The sequence below is a fragment of the Phyllostomus hastatus genome, unplaced genomic scaffold (assembly GCF_019186645.2).
Source record: "Phyllostomus hastatus isolate PE091 unplaced genomic scaffold, TTU_PhHast_1.1 phas_contig_1, whole genome shotgun sequence".
Lineage (NCBI taxonomy): Eukaryota > Metazoa > Chordata > Mammalia > Chiroptera > Phyllostomidae > Phyllostomus > Phyllostomus hastatus.
In genome coordinates, this window is record NW_025333498.1 from 36,304,932 (window position 1) to 36,329,739 (window position 24,808).

At 40.9% G+C, this 24,808-nt stretch overlaps 1 protein-coding gene across 21 annotated transcripts in view; it reads left to right on the top strand.

Annotated features, from left to right (window-relative positions):
• NEB (nebulin) overlaps positions 1-24,808 on the top strand; it is a 199,106-nt gene that overhangs the window by 145,338 nt on the left and 28,960 nt on the right. For 18 of the 21 annotated variants that reach the window (XM_045854028.1, XM_045854306.1, XM_045854386.1 and 15 more), the window contains 19 exons: positions 3,179-3,283; positions 3,949-4,053; positions 4,428-4,532; positions 6,581-6,685; positions 6,846-6,950; positions 7,596-7,700; positions 8,745-8,849; positions 10,887-10,991; positions 12,581-12,685; positions 13,050-13,157; positions 15,216-15,320; positions 17,085-17,189; positions 17,614-17,718; positions 18,389-18,493; positions 18,582-18,692; positions 19,361-19,471; positions 19,697-19,798; positions 19,907-20,011; positions 24,533-24,643. In XM_045854028.1, coding sequence (XP_045709984.1) covers positions 3,179-3,283; positions 3,949-4,053; positions 4,428-4,532; positions 6,581-6,685; positions 6,846-6,950; positions 7,596-7,700; positions 8,745-8,849; positions 10,887-10,991; positions 12,581-12,685; positions 13,050-13,157; positions 15,216-15,320; positions 17,085-17,189; positions 17,614-17,718; positions 18,389-18,493; positions 18,582-18,692; positions 19,361-19,471; positions 19,697-19,798; positions 19,907-20,011; positions 24,533-24,643 — 2,013 coding nt within the window. Of the gene's footprint in view, positions 1-3,178; positions 3,284-3,948; positions 4,054-4,427; positions 4,533-6,580; positions 6,686-6,845; positions 6,951-7,595; positions 7,701-8,744; positions 8,850-10,159; positions 10,265-10,886; positions 10,992-12,580; positions 12,686-13,049; positions 13,158-15,215; positions 15,321-17,084; positions 17,190-17,613; positions 17,719-18,388; positions 18,494-18,581; positions 18,693-19,360; positions 19,472-19,696; positions 19,799-19,906; positions 20,012-24,532; positions 24,644-24,808 lie in introns of all 21 variants that reach the window. The other 3 variants (XM_045854126.1, XM_045854714.1, XM_045855577.1) reach the window with 2 other exon arrangements.

A 24,808-nucleotide genomic window follows, 5' to 3' on the forward strand; every position in this document is an offset into this window, starting at 1 on the left:
ATGTCGCTGATTGCCCTTATCTTAGGTCAGCTGGCCATTCTCCCTCAGCTCTCAGTTTGTCTGTGGCCTCATCCACCAGGCTCCATCAAGCTGAGCCAAGCTTTGACTGTTGGGCCACTTCACTGACTACCCATTCTCAGTAGCTCTGATGGCTGCTGCTGAGGAATCATGTAGGCTCTTAGACTTCGAGATGCCCAGTAAACCCAATGTGGCCCTCAGTGGAGGAGGTGTACAACTTCCCACACTCTCGGAGAGCCAGAGGCAGAGGATGATTAATTATTCAGCTGTTATAAATGCTACATTGAGCCCACTTGCTTTTCCAATAGGAATGCTTATGTGTTGTTGTTGTTTTTAAATCTCTGTAAAGGCATTTTTCCACTCTGGCTAAGTATCAGAATCATCTGTCTGTGAAATACTTTAAAGCTGCCCTCGAGTGAGCTCTGATCCCCATACCCACATATTGGACTCTCTTGGCCTGGGATTTTACCTGCTCCATAGGTGGTTCTAATATGCCACCAGTGTTAAGAACCACTGCTTTAAAATAGCACATCTCTCCTCCAGCAACCAAAAATAAAGAAGTGTGTGTTCATATCTCTGAAATACCCCTACTTCTCTTGGATGTCTGGGTTCAGAATTATCTAAAACTTTAATTTGTCCTCTTCCCAATTCCTCTTGGGAACTTTATACGTACTGTGCATCAACACTGAGGAAGAAGAGTAGCCATTTCTTAATAGTGCAGTTTCTCCCACACTTGCTTCACCATGGAATGACCTGGATTTGATAAAACATTGATCCAAGCTACCTTGAATTCAGAAGGTCTAGGGAAGAGATTGCAAATCAGTTCTAATAAGGAATCAAGGGAGGAGGGAGTAGGAGGGGAGGTGTTGGATCAGGAAAGTTTGGGAAACGCTGGTTTAGTAAAACACTTAATAGCTAAAGGAACTTTAAGTTATTAAGTTTTGAATTATTTTTGAATTGTACAGATTCTTGTGACATAAACTTTTGCAGTACTAGGAAGCAGGAGTATTGTCCCAAGAAGCATAAACAATGGGTACCTACTCATGAGGAAACACAGCGCAAAGAGAGCTGTGGAAAGGACATGGGAGAGGGGGGCCTTAGTCCCAGCTTTTCTGCCCATTTGCTGTGTGACCTTGTATAAGCCACAACTTCAATACCCCAATTTCCTGAGCTAGAGATTGGACTTGATAATAATTTGGGTTTCTTTAACCATGATATTCTATGGGGTTTTTTTCTTTATTTGACATTTAGCTTAGAAGAATGTAAATTTTTAATTAGGTTCTCTCTTTTGGTAATCTCAGAAATAGACTCAAACATATAAGCTCATTTTGTTTCAACTTGCACTTGTATGTAATTTAGATTAAAAAAATGGACATGTACATACATGTGCATATACTTTTTATTTCTTACATTTTGTCTGTCTAATTAGCATTTATATTCATAATTAGAATTTATTTGTTATCCATTTATACTTTCTAGTTTACCTCATATTAAATTCCCTCAACATTTCTTGGAGAGCTACTGCTTTTCACATCACTTATCTAAGCACAAGGTGATAATAGAACAGAGTCCCTGCATTCCACGGGCCCATAATCTGTAAGAGGACATAGGCATCAACATGATAAATGGTATCCTATAGAAATAATCAAGACAGTTGGACCCCAGGAGTTTTCCAGTCAGATAGGAGGGGAAGGAATACTCTAAGCAGAAGGGACAGTGTATAAAAATGGCTGTAATGAGGTCTAGACATTGGGAATCGTTTAAAATAGCACATGGCGAGAGTGGAAGGCTGTTGGGAAAGGACACCAGAGACAGAGGATAGAAGCTAGGTTATGAAGGTGCATGGGTGCTGTATCAATGACGGGGGCTTGATGAAAAATCATTGAAGAATTGCTCTGAGCACAGTAGAGCTGAGCCTTAAGATCTGCTTTAAGAAAGATCTCTTCCTCAGACTTGTGAAAGATGATGAGCCATGTGGAGTGTCCAGCAGAGGATTTGGGGAAGTGGTTCAGGGGGCTCCTACAGATAAGTAGTGACATAGGAGGCTGAGCCAGGACAGTGGTGGTGGGAAAGGAGAAGGATCAGACTTAAGGACTGTTATGAAGTTGGGAACCCAGGGTTCACAACCTTTTGGATGTGGGGCTGAGAGAGAAGGAGTTGGGGTGACTCCCCAAGTTTCTGACCTGGGTGACTGGGAGATCAGGAGTCATTTAGCAAAACTGAGAAAACAGGAGAGGCAGATTTGGCCTGGAGATGGGGGTAACATAAAGAAACCTACATTGAACACGGTAAGTCATCCATGTTCAAAATGTTGAAAATTTGGGTCTGGAGCTCAGGGGAGACACTGGATATACAGATTTGGAATTCACCAATCTCAGATTGATGGTTGAGGCCCTGGGTATGAATGAGGTCACTCAAGGAGAATATATATGATGAAAGGGGCCAACCAACCCTTAAGTCCAAAGAATAGGACCCTTTGGGGGAGGACAGAACCACAGAAGGAAGCTGAGAAGGAAGTTGCTCCCTAAGCACCCAGGGGAGAAGGGAGGAATGAGGACAGAGAAGAGGATTTTCAGGAATGAAATTGATCAGCAGATTTAGTCGCTACAGAGAAACATTCTTGGACTTGGCAATTGTAAAGTTTTGGTAATCTCATTGAGAGTGACTTCACTGGAGTGGTTGGGGGAAGCCAAACTATCTCACCTTGAGAAATGAATCAAATGAGAGGAAAAGAACAAACACATAGTCTGTTTGGTTGTGGAAGGGAAGAGAAAGTCCATTGCTAGAGGTTGGAAAAGGCTTAATGAAGGGAGGAAATTGAGTCTGTTTGCAGACGAAGGGAGAGGGCTGCAGAAACAGAGAGCTGAGGATATGGAGGGGGAGAGGATAGTTGCTGCAACAGGGTCTTAGAAAGGACAGATGAGAAGGGACCAAGATCACAGCAGAAGGCTTCAATCTTGGATGCACTACAGATGTATTTTGATAGGAGAGGAAAAAGTAAAGGAAGCCTAAGGCGGTAAATGAATTACTGGTTTCCTGGGAAGAAACTGAGATTGTTGCAGTGGGAGGGCCCTGCTCCTTCCATGAAGTATGCAATGAAGGATCTGCAGGGAACATGTCGATGAAGCAGAAATGACGGTGATGACTGTTTTATGTCCAGCTGGTGTACAGAGCTGCAGGCAGAAAGCAGAAGTCAATCTTCACTTCAGTTCCTGATACTCCTGATCTTCTAAGAGCCAAGCATGGACAGAAGCTTCAGAGTCAGGTAAGATCAATATACAAAGATTCAAAATCCTGCCGCACTGGCATCACAAAGGATGGTTATGGGTGCCTGACTTTTCCTGGTCAGCAGCAGCCTCTCACACTTGGTTGTCCTTAACATAGTTAGGTGCCCGTTAATTTCAAGAGGCAGTGTTTGTCTGGGCTTCCATCACCATGGTTTTGGTTTACATGAGCAGGTAATGCTGTGTCTTCTTTTTCCAAGTTCTGTACAACTTTTGTCATTGGATAGGTGGTCTGTGGACTCCAGGTAGTGACAATAATTTGCTTGACTCATTCTGTAGGACCTATCTATTGTCCACAGATGAATGAAACTACATGTCATGCATTCAGGCAAAAATGGAAAAAAAATTTGAAGGCTCTATCAAAATCCTCTCGTTCATCTATCAGCATTCTTTGTTATATGGGTTTAGATTGAACTGTACTCACCAGTAAGACTATTAGTCAACTGGGGCATGATTGTGTGTTTCCAAAATGAGACACAGAGAGAAACAAATGAACAGAAGTACATATAACAAACAAAATACCCTCAGGAAAACAGACTAAAGAAGACTGAATGTTAAGTCTTCCCTATGTTGAATAAAGAAGACTGAATACTGAATAAGAAATGTTTCATCTCTATAACATCTGATCTCTATTCTGATTATTTAGTACCTATATGTTGAACTTGCCACGAAAGAGAGACCCCATCATCATGCTGGAAACCAGACCACAGCCTTGAAGCATGCTAAGGACGTGAAGGACTTGGTCAGCGAGGTAGGTTGGGAATTTGGCACCACAGCATTGGGTTAAAGATAAAAATCCTTTCTTAAAACCCTCACCTGGGGTGGAGGGATTGAGCAAAAAGGAAAAAGGACTCGTGGACATGGTCAATAGTGTGGTGATTGTTGGGGGGAGAAGGTATAGGGGGGCTAAATGGTAATGGAAAAATCCCTCACCTGCTGCCTGTGACAGGAGAGACCGTGTCTATTAACTGTGCTCAGCAGCATGAAGAACAGAAGACAGAGCCATTCTCCTAATGAGCACAATACATTGTGTCCCCAGGGCGGGTCTGTGACATGGTTGTGAATTGTGAGGGATGGAAACATGTGAACTTAACTTTGTCTCTCTCTTTTATCTTTATTTCTTAGAAAAAGTACAAGATTCAATACGAAAAGATGAAGGACAAGTACACCCCAATTCTAGATACACCAGTCCTTATCAGAGCCAAGACGGCTTACTGGAACGCCAGTGATGTATGCATCCCCTTCCTTCTGTTGTGCTAGGGACAGCAGAGGTTGAGGTGCCAAGAAATAGAAGAGCTTACAGTCATATCCCTGATCCCACAACATGGACCAGGGGGAGAAGTCCCAAAACGTAAAACACAGGCACAAACAATAGTTAGGCAAAGTAGTAGCTAAGAGTAATGCTGAAAGATGCAAAAAACATATTAATGATCACATTGCTCTTCTAGGAAGAATACGACCCTTTCTTGTGACTCCTTGGTAGCATTTCCTAGGATATGTGACAAATAGTTGTTACTTACCTATAAAATCATGTTCTTGGAGTCAGTGAGACATGGTTTCAAATCCTGATACTGTCACTTGCCAGCTCTATGACTCTATACACCTTACCTAATTTTTCTGAGGCTGTTTTCTTGTATGTGCAATGAGGATAAGAATTGTGATAATTAAATTAGAGTGAACAAGATAACATTCCTCACATAGAGCTGGTCTCTTTGTTATCCCTCAGAAAGTGTTTGTTCCCTTCCTTCACCTGATTGTCTAAATCACATGAATGAAATGCTTGTTAGAATCAGGAGGGACAGACTTTTATTTCCCATACCACATGATTAAGGACTGCACTGCCTTCTAATGGTAATGGGATTATCTGTTAATAAAGACATGAAATTAATCAAGCCAGGGTAGATGGCCAGTCCTTACCGGTTCTGTCTCAGAGCTCAATAGCAAATGCCCTCTACCCATTACCAGAACCAGAGTCCCAGGAGCACTGGCCATGTTGAAACTTTAACTCAGCCAAAAAAAGCTCAGTCAACCTCACAACCCCTCAGCTTAGCAACACAGCTCTAGTATTTCAAGGCCTCTTAGAGTAATTATAGTGATCCCAAAACAGAAATGTGAAAGCATACAGCAAATTGGAATAATATTCAGTTGCATAATTTTGTCAGAAAATTTTATTTGGAACTGAAGGAAGTCTGCCATTTGGAAAGAGACAATGACAATTTGTTTCAAATGTAAGATGAGAAAATTATATGCTACCCACAAAATCTATCCCCTGAGATATATTTAGTCTTCTTGTGACATCCCCATCTTTACCACTACAAGGTCACCATTGAATGTTGATCCTAAGCAAGCTTATGCTGCATCACCACTGTTGGGAGTGGCCACACCATGAAATTGGCCCCTGGAGCTCACTATGCCTCATTGTCAATACCAGTACTGGTGACCCTGACCCTTAAACTAGTCCAGTGGAGCAAGGGTGGTACCTAGCATTAAGATCAGCCAGTCTACCATGGTTATCCCCACAGGTAGAACTAAGCAATTTAATGAGATTATCCTTGTGAACAGCAAAGTTAAAGTGAAAGAAAAGACCTGTTTTATTATTTGTTTGCTCAGCTACCCAGAAAGAAAAGATTTGTTGAAGGTGGCTGCTTGGAAAGGTACCCATCTTGTGTAGATGAGGGGAATCTTCTATGTCGTTCTTAGGTTAGAGTAAGAGTTGTTGTTTCTTGAAATACAACAAAGGTAAATATTATAATGAAACACAATTTCAGGATTGCTTCATGGGGAAGGCATTTTAATACCAGGAGTTAGAAACAAAATCTTTCTCCTCCTTCCAAGCACAACAATATGTCATGGGCTCAATAAAGTTATGTTTTTTTTCTCCTCCCAAATGAGCTCTTTGTTTGTTTAACATTTTAGTAAACTGTTTTACCCTGAAGTAGTATTAGGTTTACAGAAAAGCTGCAAAAATCGCTCCGAGTTCCCCTGCAGCCTACACCTAGTTTCCCCTATTGTTAATACCTTAGGTACCATCGCACATTTGTCACAGCCAATGAACCAATACTGATACATTAGTAACTAAACTCTATACTTTATTCAGATTTTATTAGGTTCCTCCTCACGTGCTTTTTCTCTTAGAGGATGGGAAATGAGTTTTTGAATCTCTGCTAAATTTATTCATGGGGAACCGTAAGAGAGAAGACTCAAAAGAGTTTAAGGTTTAAAGACCTCAATTATTTAACTCAGTAGTTTTCATCATCCACGTGTGTTTTCCTTTCCAGCTACGCTACAAAGAAACATTTCAAAAGACCAAAGGGAAGTACCACACAGTGAAGGACGCTCTGGACATCGTGTATCACCGCAGAGTCACCGATGACATCAGCAAAGTACGTCCCTGGATATTTCTGCAATTCCTGTGTGGGGCTCAGTAACCCACCAGCAGTTTTAAAAAGTGTCCTCCCTTTCCTAACGTTCTGTAGAGAAAAGAAGACTTTTGTACATTAATTTGGGTAAGATTTTATACCCGTCTTTGTATTTTTACCACAGGTGAAATACAAGGAGAACTACATGAGCCAGCTGGGAATCTGGAGGTCCATCCCTGACCGCCCCGAGCATTTCCACCATCGGGCAGTCACTGATGCAGTCAGTGATGTGAGTCTGCACCTCTTCTGTTTCCACACACAGATTCGTAAGCCCATGGCACTTGGGGAATCAAATGCCACATGGAAACTGATTAAGTACTTGACCCAATGTTAGTTCTTATGTATGGAGGTTTAAACCATACAACTCATTGATAAATTAGTGAACTTCAACTTGGGAGAGAAAAAATATACATTCAAATTTATAAACCAAATTTTTTCTCTAAATATATCATATTACATGACTGGAAGTGGTATACTTCATCTAAGCAATAACCTACTTATGGTCGACTAAAGAGACAACTCCATGAAGCAACTAAGTTGTGTAACAGTGCTCACTGAGAAAGGGATTCCAGCTCCTGAATGAAAATATAGCTGCTGAGTTACTGATTTACTCTCTGGGGAAATAAACCTGTTAAATTTGAAGTCTTTACTTAGTATTAAAAATAAAAATTTCCATATATAATATAACAGTATACCATAAAATGAGCAGAAAAAAAGGTATTACTGGAAACTTCTCTTAAATAATTGTTTTAATACTTTATTATTCTATATGCCTCAGTGGTTAGAGCTTCTATTTGTCCCACTTATATCAATCCTAACCTACTGCTATTTGGAGAGAGGTTCTTAAAACTCTTCGATGATGTTCTTCTCCCAGGTAAAATACAAAGAAGATCTGACCTGGCTCAAAGGCATTGGTTGCTACGCCTTTGATACCCCTGACTTCACTCTGGCTGAAAAGAACAAGACCCTCTACAGCAAGGTATAACTACTCAAGGACACTGGCCACACCCGTTTAACACACCTCAGTGCCCACAGAGAGGATTAGCACTGAGGATACAGCTTTTTCATACTTCCACTCCATCCTTGCATCCAGACCCCATAGCTGGAATAGCACTGAATTGTCACCGTCGGACGGGCTCTGCCAAGTGGCATGTCTCAAACTGTTTTTGTCACTGACCTCATTGACTATAGTCATCATTTGTTTACATAATTTATGGAATATAATAAATGGTCTTTTTAGTACAACTCCTCATGTTCCTGCCAGAATACCCTCCTTATTAATATGTCTCTGAGTGATTCACCCGATTAGAGTTGACATGGTAGCAAATATAAATTGGGATTATTTTACTCTACAAACCTGATGTGTGACTTGTGGCAAATAACTTTGCTTTTCTGTCTTCATTTTTCTATTTCCAAAATAAAGTCGTTGGATTAGCTTCCTCTGAGTTCTAAAATAAGAGTCAGGAAACCTTACTTAAAAGTACCACATAGTTAATATTTTAGACTTTGTGGGTCACATTCATTCTGTAATATGTTCTTTATTTATAATCCTTAAAATTGTTTAAAAAACATTCTTAGTTCATGGGGCCATTTAAAAATAGTTGGTAAGCTAAATGTTAGCCTACCCTTGCCCTAAAATATTATGATTATCTGATTAATTACTGGAAAATTATTTCAAATTAATGGACTAAAGTCTGCCTTCAACTATACATGGTAATACCTTCAAAGTAAAATAATAATCATTATAATATGTAGAAACAGAGGAGGAAATGATTTGGATTTTTGCCTAATTTGGAAAACAGATTTGTTTGTCATCCATTCAATAAAAGAATATATTTGGGGGTGAGTTTTCAAGAGATCCAGGTACATATACCCTTCATTGCCTTGGGAGACAGAGCAAGCATTCAGTAATTACTCATTTACTCTATGAATGAATTATCATAATTGTATAAGATAAATGGCATGTCTCATTCTTAAGATAATCATGGCCCGCTATCAAGTAACCACATTCTGTTTTCTCTAGTATAAGTATAAAGAGATATTTGAAAGGACGAAGTCAGATTTCAAGTATGAAGCTGATTGTCCAATCAATAGACATTTCAAGCATGCAACTCAGTTGATGAATGAGGTATGTAATGATCTAACTCAATTAAGCCCATTCAGTTCCCTTAAGAAGTCTGTAGAGGTAATTGACTGTAGCCCAAGAAATAAAATTACAGGAAAGCCTTTCTAAGTGTTGATTCAAGATAAAGATTTGGGAAGATCCTTATAAAGTCACCATCTGAGGGGCTCTGCCAAAAGCATGAGTAAGAACAAGTGAAGGGACTGTGCAGAGTGGTGTGAGGGCCCCACCACCATCACCACCTCTGTTCGCACTAGTGTAGGGCAAGGACGGCAAGGAGGTAAAGGATTTTGCTGACTATCAGCCAAAGCCTCTTATCCTTGATACTGTGTAGAGTTGGGAGACACAGAAGTCCAAGGTTAATTTAGTAACCCTTACTAAGACACAAAAATAGCAGTAGTTGGAAAAGCCACCCCTCAGGGGGTAGTTGTGATTCAGCATTCAATTGTATTGTCATTGTTACTAATACATTGATGTAGAGAAATATCCATTTGCACCCAAACTATTCCTTCATATTCTACCCTGTTATTCCTAGAACTGTCTTTGTAATAATTTAAGTTAAATTTAGCTTAAAAAGACTGAAATAAGCAAGCTATGGATTAATTTATGTTTGGATGGTTTTATATTTAATTTCTTATCTTTGGATTTTCCACAGATTTATATAATTCAAAAACAATATCAGAAAATTAGTAAAATATATCTAAAATGGAAATGTAACCAATGGTATATTTATTTAAATGTATGGCATTTTTGTTGTTTTTAAATTTAATTTTGTTCATTTTCAGTAGACTTCCAGGTTGGACAACTCTGAAGAATTACAGTTAATAGCTTCTTAGAATACAGTCTTAATACATTTTGTTTCTATTTTTCACATTCACAGAGGATTTCCAGGTCTCTTTTGTAATCAAATAAATTAACTGGCAATAGAAGACTATTAGAATTTTTCATAATTATTTTTTGATTCTCCCATTCATAGATTGTAAGCCTGTAGATTGTCAGTGCCTTATTTTAAATACAATGTAAGGTGCCATAAATCCTAATGTTGCTAATAGCATCGTGTGTAGAGAGGGGACATGTTTAGGTACAACATACACCAATTTTGTTGTCATAAATCAGATCTACTGCAAGGCCCAGCCTTCTCCAGCCACCTCCCTTCATTTGACTCTCTTTGCCTCCCTGTGTTTATCACCCTGGATGCTTTGGGAGCCCACCTCCAAAATGACATATTTCTAGGTCTCTGGAGTGTTTATCTAGGGATGTTTCTGTATAGCCTTGAAGCTGTACTCTTGCTATAACTTGATCTGATGTCTGAGCAGAAAAAATACAGAGCTGATTATGAGCAGCGGAAAGATAAATACCACCTGGTAGTGGATGAGCCTAGACATCTGCTGGCTAAGACCGCAGGCGACCAGATCAGTCAGGTACTGTGATGGGGCTGGTTGGACAGCCCAGGCAGGATTGTGCTCCAGGTTTCTCCTGAGATGTTGTTCTGTCTGCTGCAAGGATGTCATAGGTTCTGCCTATGATATTGGGATGTTTTGTTTCGAAGTATCTGTCTAGCCACCCAAAGAGCCCATGAGCTATTTGAGTGTGCCAGTCCATGCTCTGTGTCCTCACATGTGCTGTGGTGAAGATGAGAAGGAAAGCTGGCTCCTCCCAACCTTTATTCTCTGGAGGGCCTGTTGTTAACCTACAATTGCAAATTTCAAATTGAACTGCAAAAGCAAAAACAAAGAAGCAAATTAATAGAAGGAAAGAAGACAGAACTCCTACCCTATTTTTCTCCTCCGGTGAAGTCTTTTTTCCTGTGAGGCAATTTTGTGGCACTAGCTATGTCATTCCCCATCATTCCCATGATGACAGTTGGTCAACTGCAAGTGTTGCAGTCATTTTGCTCAGCTCTGTAATGTTTTTGTGTCTTCACCACCCAAACATGCGAGTACATAGAGTGTGTCTGCCTACATCTCTTCACTCAGAGGTGACTGGGATATAGAGCCATGTTCTTAAGTCTCTTTTGTGCTTCACTGCTCTTTGCATGAACAGAGAAAGTATAAATCTAGTGCCAAGATGCTTCTGAAACGAGGATGCAATGAACTTCTGCGTCCAGATATGTTGACTGCCCTCTACAACACATACCTTTGGAGCCAGGTAATTTCGGATGTGATGTAAAGAAGAGATTTAGAAGCCTTGGGGGCATTCACCTTTATGCCTTCCTTGAATTCCTTCCCCTGCCCCCTGCCCAAGCTGGTTTCACATGACAAAGCTGCATAAATATTCATTCCTTGTAAATGAACCATGGGTGTGACCAACTGTTATGATGCAGTGGCTGTCATCTGCATATGATAGGACACTTTGGAACTCCTAGTAAGATTAACTGAGACTTTTCCAAAGTTTGTTTCCAAATCAGTGAAACATTTATTGATATTTTTCAATAGATGCCCACCCCCACAAATAGATTCCTTAGAGACTGAGGATATTAAGTAGATTCAACAGCATATAAGAGATCTGAGTATTTAATGTTTCCATCTAGTTTGGTTGTTGTTCAGTGGCCACTACAAGTGTGCCATTCAGGAGAGATGAGGAGGATCACAGTGAAGCTCTTTGAATGTTGTACATGTTCAGCCCCCTCCCTTGAGTTCAATGCTGAATTTGCTAGGCTATGCCCCGCACACCTGTCCTCTCCCACACTTGTTAACAACGTTGCTGATCACATTACCTTCCTACAAGGTTAAAGGAAGCACACAGCACCACCTTTCCATCATATGCTGAAAGGTAAATTTGAAGCAGCAGAAAATGGTGACAATTGCTTAATTACCAGATACAATGTCAATAAAATGCCATTGTTTTCACACACAAAAAAGCTTTTCATCAGTCTTTTGTATTAGAAACTTGTTTTGTCACTTTAGTTTGACATGAAATCAACACATGAAGCGGGGGATGAGGTCTCCTGAGGAATATCCTATTTGCCTGCCACTCTTCTTTTGTCGTGACATGGTCGTTGCACAGTTGTGCATGAAACTTCGTTGTGCTCTCTGTATCTGCACTGCTTGGGACAGCTTGTGTGCATGGGGAAATAGTCATGACTTAGAATTACAAAAATGAATGTCTTTTTTTAAATGTTAAATCTTTTAAACTGTTATACTCATTTTTTACTTTACATCTATTTTATCTTTGCTATGGAAACATACCTAAAGAGGTCATACATATTCAGTGCAGCATACAGAGTTCAGCAAAAGTAGTTCACACTTGTCAAGTACACAAAACACAGAGTTTATTCTTGTATTATTATTCATTGATTATTGTCTTATTTTCCATACAAACAATAGTAAACCTACTTTTGCTCCACCCTGTACTGTGAGTGAACCATTACTTGTCAGAGACCAGACAACGAGGGTCTGGGCCTGGCTCTGAGAGTTGCTCTGTGTGTGCCCTTCGCTTAGTCTCTTAGCCCTTCTGGGCCTCAGTTTCTGCATGTATGAAATATATAGAAATTATATTTACTATTGTCATTATTTTCTCACTCCATTACGCTATGGCTATCAAATACAGGTTTATATTAAACATTTTCAATTAGAAGTTAAAGAGAAAGCATGATGGCCCCACTCCCCCACGTCTGTGGCTTGGATAATAATAATCCTACTGTTTGCTGTGGGACTCTCTCAAGAGGAAAATTATATTCTTTAAAGCCCTGTCTTCTACTTCTTACAGTTAATTTGTCTTTCCCTTCCATAATTTAGATCAAATACAAGGAAAAGTATGAAAAATCTAAGGACAAGTTTACCTCAGTTGTGGACACTCCGGAACACCTGCGCACTACAAAAGTCAACAAACAAATCAGTGACGTGAGTACAGGAAACACTGTGTGCATACTCAAGGTCGGGGGGGCATTTGCAAATGTGGAGGGACATTTTAGATGGTCACAATGTCTGGAAGACTCTTCTGCCCGTCGGTGGGAGTGAGGCAGGGGTGATAAATGTCCTGCTGTGCTCAGGACTTCCTCTGACAATAAAGAACTGTTCCAACCGAATTGGCAGACCCCCTATTTGAGAAGCACTGGGGCCTTAGCAGAAAGCATGAGAGCACCTGTTGAATTTACAGGTGTTTCTCTCCTTTACATACACTGAAGAAAACTCCTTGCATTTATAATTTTATTGAACATTGTAAATTGAGACATATAACATTTTTCTGCATTTTCATCTCCTTTAGATACTTTATAAATTGGAATACAACAAGGCCAGGCCTAGAGGCTACACCACCATCCATGACACGCCCATGCTGCTGCACGTCCGGAAGGTCAAAGATGAAGTCAGTGATGTAAGTACCAGGATGGCTTTGTAGCGCCTCCCATCCTGCCCTCTCCAGTGTCATATAACACACCCAGGTCCAGTCATCGACTTCTGCACAACAATCTCCCTAAAACTCAGTTTCTTAAAACAACGATCTTTTTTTTCTCATGACCCTGTGAGCTGACTGGGCACAGCCTAGTACATAGTCTGTTCCATGTGCTGTTGGCCAACGGCGGAGGCTCGGGTGGGCCTGGATCTCCAGATGGCTCACTCACGTGGCTACCAGTTGTAGGCTCTGGGCTGGGAGTGTGGCTGCTGTGTAGACAGGAACCGCCCCCCATGTGGCCCATCCATGTAATTTGGATATCTCACAGACCAGTGGATGGGTTCTAAGGGGCTGGAATGGAAGCTTCCAGACCAATTCAGGGCTACTCCTAGAACTGACACAAGTCACTTTTGCTGCATGTGACTGGGCACTGTGGACACCCAGGTTCAATGGGTGGAGAGATAAATGCCACCCCTGGATGAACAAATGGCAAGGTTCCATTGTAGAAAAGCATGGAGGAGGCTATATTGTAGAGACCATTTTGTAAAATGCAATATATATAAATGCTATTAATAAGCTTTATCTTGAGTAAGACGAACAAGGTGGGCATTAAATTCTAATACCCAGGATCTGAGGAAACACTGTAGTCATAAACTTTGAGATATGTACTTAGATTGTATGGTTGAAAACTATCACCATTGTTTATTTTTTTAAAAATTAAGAACTCCATGACTACATGGGTACCCAAGAGCATATTGAAGGCAACTGTGGAGTACCCTCATCCTTACCCCAAAGTGCTGCGCTGACCATGGCTGGTGTTCAGGAATTCTCTGAGAGATGAATAAATGCGTTCACAATGATGACCTTGGGTTGCCGTGAAAAAGTGTTAAATCCATTCAGTGTATCATTTATGCAGGCAGAAATGTATAAAAATTTTTTTCATATTTTTCATTTTAAGTTGCAGCATTTCAAACATGAACATCAGGCATTCGTTCACAAACATCTATCGGTCAGATCCTTTATGTGAAGGAGCCCATCCCCTTTCACTGTAGAAAATGAAGCATTTCTGTGTCCATTCTCCCACATTTTCTGATTAGAACAATAACCCGAGATATTGATGAAAGTATGGATTCCCAGACCTCTCCCCTAAATGTATTGATTTAGCCTGTGTACAGTGAAGTGCAGAAAAGTATGATCAAACTTACTAACACTGCTGGGCTTCCTTAGAACAGTTTCACTTCAGATTTAACAACTTGAAAACCTAGGATCCTTCAGTAACCATTACTCAGAAAACCCAGGTGAGGCTCCAGGGCCCTGAAATATAAAAGAAGCAAAATAGAGTGAAGCTTGAACTTCCAGGCCCAGAGTGCAGAAACTGCCTATTGGGCCCACAGAGACCAAATCTTCCCCAACACTCTCCCTGCCACCCAAACCACAAATGTCCAAACTTGCTAGATGTGGCTCCAGCGATGATGGTAGCAATGACTACATCCATCCATCAGCTCATCATTCAATCATCAAATATTTATTGGGTTTCTATGTGCCTGACACTAGGGCTAGGACACTCAGTCTTTGCTCTGGATGGGTTCATCTTTGTGGAAAGAACAGACAGATAAACAAATAATTACAACATGAGGTGGCAACAGCTGGAACTGCAGGGGCCCAGAAGGAGGGCCAGACTCATTCCATCTGGATGAGAAAAGCTTCTCTTCCATTGGCAGTTTTTGAGATGTTCTGAACTTATAATGTTCTGATTTGGAAAAGGAAAAACATGCAAGGGTAGCTGTGCAGCTGGCTCTTTCAGCACAACCTCACCGGATGTCAAGGCCATGGCGACGCTAGTGAACATACCCAACGTATCCCGGGGGTCGATTTTAAGATCAGAGATGCACTGCTGCCTCCTTTTTACACACAGATTTATTCTGTCTTAAGGAGCATTGTGTACTATAGTCATGATTTTAATGCCTTCTTTTAAAGAAAAGCATACCGCTCAGGGGCTGCTATAAAAAGTTAAGCTTGTCATTGTGTTTCTTCCCACAGCTGAAATACAAAGAAGTTTACCAAAGAAACAAGTCCAACTGTACTATTAAGCCAGATGCAGTTCATATCAAAGCAGCTAAGGACGCCTACAAAGTCAACACCAATGTAAGTACCAGAAACTTCCCCAGGCCTAACGGGGATTGATTTTCTCTGCAGGACACATGATCTCGTTCACGTCCCTTCAGGGGACTGAGCTCTACTGAGTCCAGATCAAGAGTTAGGCCCCAGGAACACACATAATGATGCTGAAAGGTTCTCACCAAGCACAACAGGGAGAGCAAGGGTGGCGAGCCCATGCCACAGACACTACTACACCCACTCAGCCTTTGTGCTAGGAGGCTGAGAAATAGGACACTCACTTCAACATGGAAGCTGCATTTTGAAAATTATCTTCAGCATCTGTTATTGCCTCCATCCTCCATGTTCTCCTCCTGCCTCAAACCCTAAAGCCTGCTTCTTATGAAAAAAAAAATTTTTTTTAGTCACTTGGTGCTGTCAGGAATTGGCCTAGACCTTCCTTCTGCTTGGGCCTCCTCTACAGACTCGGTTCCTCATGGTGGGGCATCTTAAAGCCTCAACCACAAAACCATTTTTGTGCAGTTAGGTGAGTATTAGCTTTCTAAAAAATATGTAAATGGTTATATAATGAAACCACCATACCCAGCTAGTCCTCTCTAGTGCCAAAGAGAATGTATGTTTGTTTGAACCAGCAAACTGAGATGTCTCCAGGGACTGGCAGGTAACTTACAGGTGTCCTGAGTATGGATTGAGGGATAGGTAGCAGGATGGATGGAAGAAAAGGCAAATGCAGTAAAATGGACAGTGTAGCCCTGGCTGGGTGGCTCAGTTGGTTGAAGCATCATCCCATATACCAAAAGGTTGCAGGTTCAACCCCCAGTCAGGGCACATACCTAGGTTTTGGGTTAGATCCCCAGTCAGGGCACCTATGGGAGGCAACCAATCAATATTTCTCTCTTACATTCATGTTTCTCTCTTTCTCTGTCCCCTCCTCTCTAAAACCAATAAAAAACAAAATATTCTCAGGTGTGGATTTTTTTTAAAAATGTACATTATAGAATGCAGGTGGTGGGTATTTTCTAGAAGGTTCTTGCAACTCTCTTGTATGTTTGAAAAAATGTCACCATAATATGGGTGAAAACTCATCAAATAGTATACATAGATACATGCATGTTTTATGTACAAATTAAACCTTGACAAAAAGAGAGAAAGTATGAGTAGAGAAATGCGGTCAATATAGAGAGCTCTTCCCAAAGAAAATCAGTGTAAATTACAGACACTTCAGTGCCTCAGATTTGGCTCAAGGCAGCCAGCTCAGATGAAAGTCTAGTAAGTGCACAAGCACCCAAAACCAGATCACCTGGGTTCAAATCCCAGCTCCACCTTTTACTGGCTGTCTCACCTTGGGCATCTTACTTAATCCTTCTGGGCAGTTCCTCAGCTGTCAATTTCATGCAGTTGTTACGAAGATTAAATAAGTTAATATTTATAAAGCGCTTAGAAAAATGCCTGGCACAAAATAATTTACTATATGTGTTCAAGATTTTTTAAATTAAACCTGAATTTAGTTAGAAATTAAAAGTTCTCAGGTACTCTGAAGATGATTAAGCTCCACTGGCAGACTGTAGAAACATTTCACCCAGAGGTCTTTAAAAATTTTAGCCCCTGTTTTGGGACCAAAAGTTCCCTCCCACAAGATGACCTCTTGAGTGGCTGACTAGCTGCATAAATTGTAGGGAAATTTTAATTGGGGCTTTCTCTTGCACAAAGATGAGTCCCTCTGAGCCATGCGTGTGGTTAGGAACTCAGCCCACTGACTGACGTGACTTGTTTTCCTCTTGTGAAAAACAGCTGGACTACAAGAAGCTGTATGAAGCCAACAAGGCCCACTGGAGGTGGACCCCTGACCGACCAGACTTCATCCAGGCCGCCAAGTCATCCCTGCAGCAAAGCGATGTGAGAGAGGAGAGACGTGCCTATGGCAGAAAAATGAATAATTATTTATAATTACCACTGTCATGAGTTTTAACCTAGCTCATTTGAGGTCCAAGAAGGACAGGAGGGTTGTGGGGAGTGAAGGGCAAGCCCGGGAAGCAGACCTGGCCACACAGCTTGGTATCCCATGGCTGGGCCCAGACACTGATGGTTCAGAGTCCCAGGCAAGGCTGGGGTGGGGCTTGTGGCAAGCAGGCTGGGGACTTGGTCTTGACCCCAGGGCTGGAAAGGAGTTCAGCACCAGCTGAGGGGCCAGGAAGACCCTGCCCCATTTGGGTAGCAAGCCCTCTTTAAGAGGAGGACTCCTACTGGATTTAATCAAACCCTAGCTTTCCCCTGTGCCTGCCCCCCTTTCCCATCTTCCTCTGCTTTTCTTCTATGACAGTTTGAATACAAGCTGGACCGGGAGTTCCTCAAGGGTTGCAAGCTTTCTGTCACTGACGATAAAGACATGGTGCTGGCCCTGAGGAATTCCTTAATAGAAAGTGATGTAAGTACCCAGTCTCTTCTATGATACGGGACCTCACTCAGGGCCATCTTCTGCAGCACAGTCCCCAGGGACACCCAGGAAAGGACCACAGGCTGCTGCTGGGGAGCTGAGGTGTGGGTCCTGAAATATGACCTTGCCCAACCCCCAGCCCATGAACACCAATGACATGGCAGAGGAGGGCAGCAACAGAGGGAAGCTATTCAATCCAGGTGACCATTTTTGACCTTTCTTGAACCCCGAGATGACTCACACAGCAAGAATTGGGAATCTGAAGGCACGGCTGGATCTATAAAGAATCTAACTCATGTTTGTGGGATCCTATGCTTCCTATGCTGCAGTTTCCTTGTCTGGAAGGGAAGAATAATAATGCCTCCTGGGCTTTGGGAAGAAAAGCCGGGTCAAATTATATATTTGAAAGTACTTTGAACTAGGCTATATGCATAAAAATTCATCGCAAGACATATTGTGATTGTTATTAAAGTCTCAACTTGCAAGAGATAGATTATTACTGCATATTTCCCAAGATTTCCAAACATCAAATCTGTTACTGAGTTTTATGTTCCTACTGTGTCAACAATGCTGTTCTCCTAGCTCTATCTAGTGACTTGGGAGCCTAAAAATATGCAGGGGATGCAGAGGAACTAAAGATATGCTTTTTTCATCCCTGCAGCTGAAATACAAAGAGAAACATGTCAAGGAAAGAGGGAGCTGCCATGCTGTGCCTGACACTCCTCAGATCCTCCTGGCCAAGACCGTCAGCAACCTGGTGTCCGAGGTACCCCTCCAGCTGCCCTATGCTCTGCTTTCACCTTGGGCTAATGTCCAGCCAGACACTCTAACGAGCTTTCTGTGGGTTCTCTCAGAACAAGTACAAGGACTACGTGAAGAAGCACTTGGCCCAGGGCTCCTACACGACACTGCCAGAGACACCAAACACTATTAGAGTCAAGGAGGTGACCAAGCACGTCAGTGATGTAAGTGGCCAACCCCAGGACTCCGGGCTGCAGCAATGCTACTTTACCTTAGGAACCAGCAAAAGACTGCAAGCTGCTGTTTTGCTTTCAAATACTTGGCTTTATGTCACTTCATTCTTACCATCAATACCTGTCTGAATTTTGAACTCTGATTTAAAGGACAAGTCATTATTTATTAGCTTTCCAATTATGACAAATGTGGCAGATGTGCGTATTGCCTCAGGACGTGTTATCCAGAAATTTAAGATGTTGTTAACTTAGGGTTAATGAAGGGGAGAAAAGACTGCTGATGAAGATGGGCTTCTCCTACCATTAAACTTCTAAACAATTTTAGAGAAGTAACATCACCTGTTTGTGTCTCAGTAGTCTCTGCCCACTACTTTGGTAAGTAGTGGGCAGTTCCATATATTTTTAAAAGGTAGAAATGGTGCATTAAAGAGCTTAAGTTCCTTGTAGTCATTTCACCAAAGATTGGTATGTGGTTCAAGTATTGGCTTACAGGGCAGAAATCGGAGAGAAAACTAGAATATGGATTAGAGATCCAAGTTCCAGACCAATCCATGATGGGGAGCCCTGATTTTGCCTGGAGATCTTCTCAAAGTTCTTCAAGTAAATCAATTCTGTTCCCAGCGTCCTCTGCTCACATATGTAACTCTGGCTATTTTTAGACAAATTACAAAAAGAAGTTTGTCAAGGAGAAAGGGAAATCCAACTACTCCATCATGTTGGAGCCCCCGGATGTGAAACACGCTATGGAGGTGGCCAAGAAGCAGAGCGACGTAAGTTTCTCCTCTCGCCACTCTCAGGGGCCCACTGAGCCCATGGACCACACGCTGGTGCATGCTGGTTCCAGTCACCCTAATATCTGCATCTCCTAGTTTAATAAATATGGTGGTAGGATTAGTTTGGTTTTAATGAAAAAAATTCTTTCACTTAATGAGGACTTTGAAAAGATAGGATAGCTCTCAAAGGAGTAAACGTTTCCACGCCCCCCCCCCATAAAGGTCGCTTACAGAAAAGATGCCAAAGAAAACCTGCATTACACCACAGTGGCTGATCGGCCAGACATCAAGAAGGCTACGCAGGCAGCCAAGCAGGCCAGTGAGGTAAAGATGTAGTTAAAATGTACCTGGTCCCCAGTGGTCAGTGCCAACAGTAGTGCATGGCACCCACCACCCAGAATACATTGCCCATTTTGGTTTTCTTTGATCCAGGTGGAGTACAGAGCCAAGCACCGGAAGGAGGGCAGCCATGGGTTAAGCATGCTTGGTCGCCCAGACATTGAAATGGCCAAGAAGGCGGCCAAGCTGAGCAGCCAGGTAATGCAGATGGGCAAGAGGCAGCTCTAATGTGTGAAGATTTTAAAACTTTGCAGCAGCCCTGGCTGGTGTGACTCAGTGGATTGAGTGCTGACCTGCAAGCCAAAGGGTCACCGGTTCGATTCCCAGTCAGGGCACATGCCTGGGTTGCGAGCCAGGTTCCCAATTGGGGTTGTGTGAGAGGCAACTGATTGAGGTTTCTCTCCCTTCTCCTTCCCTTCCCCTCTCTCTGAAAATAAAATAAAATCTTAAAAAAAAAGCAAAAACAAAAAAAAAACAAACAAAACAGGACCTTGCAGCAGAAGGCATTCCCAGATAGAAAGTGCAATACTAATGACTAAATTGACGCTGGGTCTTTGATAGCACTGCAAAGCTTTGGAACATCGGGTCAGGAAAAGTGTGCTAAGGACCTTCTTTCATTTTTCTGGCTGACATCTCTAGGCCTTTGTTTTTCTCCCCTTTTCCATTTATGGGTATGTATCAAAAATATCAGCTTGTGAGCTCCTTTTGGAACCTCTCTTCGGGCATTAAGAATCGTATCCCAAGGGCTTGCTTCATACTTGACTCAAGCCCTGTGGGATCACCTGTGGGATCTTGCTGACATGCAAGAGTCATGAAATTCTCATTTCTAGAATCCATCTGGATGCAGGAACCCTTATTCTTTCATTGAACATTTATATATAAAATGCCTGTGTTAGGAACTAGGGTGAGTAGATGTCCTCTGATGATATGTCCATGGATAAGTAAGTGCTGGTGGGGTGATAAGTGAGGGAGAATGCTTCATTCTAACAGATTTCCTATTATTAAGAAGATGGACTCAGAAACGTGTTGCCCAAACCTGATTGACACATTACCTAATTTCCCCTGTTGCACCAGTTATCTAGAATTCCCCGAGTATTGTTAGACCTCAGCCCTGAAACCTATTGATCTACCACCAGCTCTTTCAGATAGCAAGTTCTAGTCCTACAGGACTTTAGCTCAAGAATATCTTATTTCTTCTCTGATTTACAAGTCTTACCTTCCTCTTCATTGTCTATTCTCTCAAGTATTTTTTTAAAGAAATAGGTTTGGGATACATATTCAGTTACTATATGTGTGACTCTTAGCCATAGCACACACAGGACCCCAATCTTTGGGGAGATAGAAACTAGTAACATCAAGTGACAAAACAAGTCACAATCATGAAGAGACAAAGGTCCAGATGACTGAATACAAGCAAATAAGACTTTTAAAAGTGTTTTAATTTAAAACTCCTATGCAATGTTTTTATTATAAATTAATGGAATTGCATGAGCATTTGAGACCAAGATATGAAATCACCAAGAAAAACAGTGTAATCTCTAATGTAATGAAATGTAATGAGAACTTGTTCATGTAAACATTTTTAATATGTTTTAAAATTTCCTAAGTCATACCATTATCAAGTTAAAAACAAAATTCATTTTGATGTTGAAATCTTGAAGACTTTGCTGTTTTTAAAAATCAAGAGGCTCATATTTCTAATTCTAAGTGAATGCAATGATGTGGAGAATATGACCCCACCAGATCTCTTTACAAGCTCACCTTCTTAGGTTCACTTCCTGTGAAATGCCTGCCTCAGGATGTACAGTGTCAGGGTGTGACCCCTGGCCCAACAGGGCTTCCCCTCCCTTTGGGCCATCCCCATTCTGACTTTGCTGTCTTGCTGGCACTCTAGGCAGAATACCTCAAAGGCCAAAGGAGAGGACACGGGCACGGCGCCGCATCTTATGACACCCCTATGATGAGGCATCTTAAGAAAATTAATGTACTCATCAGTGATGTAAGACTGGCACCAGCAAGCCAAGATCTTTGTCTTTCTCTTTTTCTTGTCAACTTTCCTAGCCTTGGTCAGGTGACTGACCAAGTTGCCCTCTTTTCTGTTGATTTTGTGTTGGAATGTGTAGAATGCTGTGGGAATTTGTCAAAGAATATACTTTTGCACACAGCCATCTTTTCTTGCATGAAGCTTTCCCTCTGGAATATACCATTTGGAATAGGAAGAGAGACTAGACTTGGACAAAGGCTCCCAGTGGTTTTTGGGTCGCTGACAAAGATCAAATTAAAAGATGAGATGAAAACAAATGAAGAGCTCAACTTCAACCACACAGAGAAAACCTCTGCTAATGGCTATTGTTGATGTTTAATACACGTAAGACTGGCACTTAATACAGTTTCTCAGTCCAGGCATATTTATGGATCCACAGAATAGACTCCTTAAAATGTATTTACTCACAGTTCTTTCGCCCCCTGTTTTACAGTCTTAATAGCAAGAAATTTTCTAATTCTTGGGCATATTCTTCAGTCTTTAGAAGTACCAAGTCCCTGATAAGGAGCCAAATGGGAATGTTAGATCTTTAAACTTAATTAAACATTGAAAGAGTAATTGATTTGAAACCACTTCCTAGACTACATCCATATAAGCCAACACCAGAGCCTGCTGGGGTCACAGACACTGGTGTTGCAACTGCTGATACGTGGCAGTATACAGTTGGCCTCTCAGCCTCCCAAGGCTAACAAGAAGAGGAAGGCTTTACCATTCCATAGTGCACACATATGTAGCCTTACTGTATTCCCTGCCCAGTGCAGTACCAGGGATTTACTGTATTTAGTGCGTAGTCCAAGAATTCTTGGAGTCCTAAATCTGATGTGTGTCCACATCTTTCAAGATGTACTAAGTAGTTCTTAAGAAGATCCAGTTGAAAACAAAGGCCTTTTTGTGCTGAATTCAGATTCATAGTAGTAGTTCTATAGGCTGCATTTCCTCAGGGACCTTCCTGTGGGAAAAGGAGGCACAGATTTTTTTAATTAAAAATTTGAAAATTTAAGTTTACTTGAAATTAACAGAAGAAAAAGATACTGAAGCAAGACCAATGGATTTGCTGCTCTTCAAGTAAATATTTCTTCAGAAAGAAGTTGTTTTCTGAAAGATAGAAAGAGGAATCTAATGTACTTCTAAAAGAAGTAAATTTACTCTCATTCAAGATGGATCTTTGTAACTCTTCTTCCTCAGCCTGACTGTGGACATCTAGTTGCTTTGCGTGTCTGTGTTTCGTGGCTCTTAGGATCAAGCCTAGTCTCATGGGTTCATACATCTCTTAGAAAAGGTTTCCTTTGGGTCCAGACACCAGCTCACTCACTCTGACTTTCTTTAGCAGGCTTTTCATTTCTTTATTTTGAGAAAGGATTTTTCTCAGAGAGGAGCCACTGTAACATTCATTTACATTTTCTTTTCCTTTTATGTTGTGTTTCTGCCTCTTTCTGTGTCTGTCGCAGTGTACACAGTACTGTTTTGCATGCTTATTTTTTCCCATGCATTTCTATTGTAGGTTTTTTCAATATAAGTGTGTCTCAGCCTTGTGAATGCACTTTCGCTGAGGTGACAGATGTCATTGTTCTTAGCATTTGTGCGGTATCATTTTGTGTCTGTTCTGCTGGATCTGTCAAGTTGTGGGGAAGTGAAGTGATGAAGCATGAGGGGTACTGGTTTGAAATGTCTGTAGAATAAAATATTGGAGTGACCGGATCCTGGTGTGCTAACTTTGAGTGAGTCTTTCATCTTACCCATAACATCTAGAGATAGCTCATTTTTCATTCTTCTACTTCTAGATTTAATCCTACAATACTCTTGACAAAGGCAGTAGTCCATTTCTCAGTAAGGAAATGTTTCTGTCAGTTTCAGTTTATTCTGTTGAATTTTCTTATAAATGAAACATCTTCTTTAGTTATTTTACCTAGGCATAAACACTGTTTCTTCCTTTCATTCAGTCAAATCACATTTATTGAACAACTATTAGAGCCAGGCATTATACTTATTTTTTAATTGAAGTAATTAGTTTTTTGCATAGTCTTACTTTTATGTATTCAAAAAAGTATATTTAATCCTATTTTCTCATTATCCTAAAATAGCTCACTTCTTTCTTTCTTCTAGCCTGAAATGATGTGGAAGCCATTATCTCCTAAACTTCATTCTTTTTACTCAGAAGCTATGCCATTTTTTGCCAAATTTAAAAAATTAAAGTGATGTAGCCAAAGAACTATTTTAAAATAGCAATAAATTCTCCTAATTTATCAGATTTCTAACATCTCAGCCTTCTGGATTATAGACAAACCCTCTTGGAACTCCTTGCAAAGACCTAAAATGCATTCACCTTTCTAGTTAGGAAGGCTGAGGTACTCCAGATCAAACACTTCAGATCATGCCTCTGAATTCAGCTTAATGCGTTTTCCACTTACTTTTGCTTTGCATTAAAAGGAGGTGATTATCTTTCATACCTCTGGATGATATAAAAATGACCAAGCCAAATACTGTATCACTGGATCTCATTCCTGATTGACTGTTTTCCCAACTGAATTACTAATAAAAATGTCCTAGTTTGAATAATAGATTATGTGATCACTTTATGTATAACACATATTCTTTTGCATTTATGTTTCCTCCATTCCTCCATCCTCAAACTCATTCATGTTCAAGAATAATTTGATTTTTGTATTTGCTCTTAGGTTAAATACCGAGAAAATTTTGACAAAGAGAAGGGTAAGACACCAAAATACAACCCAAAAGACAGTCAGCTCTACAAAGTCATGAAAGATGCTAATAATCTCGCAAGTGAGGTATGTTTATTATTATTATTACTTTTGAGTTATTTTTTTAAAACTGGAGTAAAACACATAACATGAAATTTGTCATTTTAATTATTATTAAGTGCGTAATTCAGTGGGATTAATTACACTCACAATTTTGTCCAGCTACCACCATCATTTCCCAAATTTTGTCAT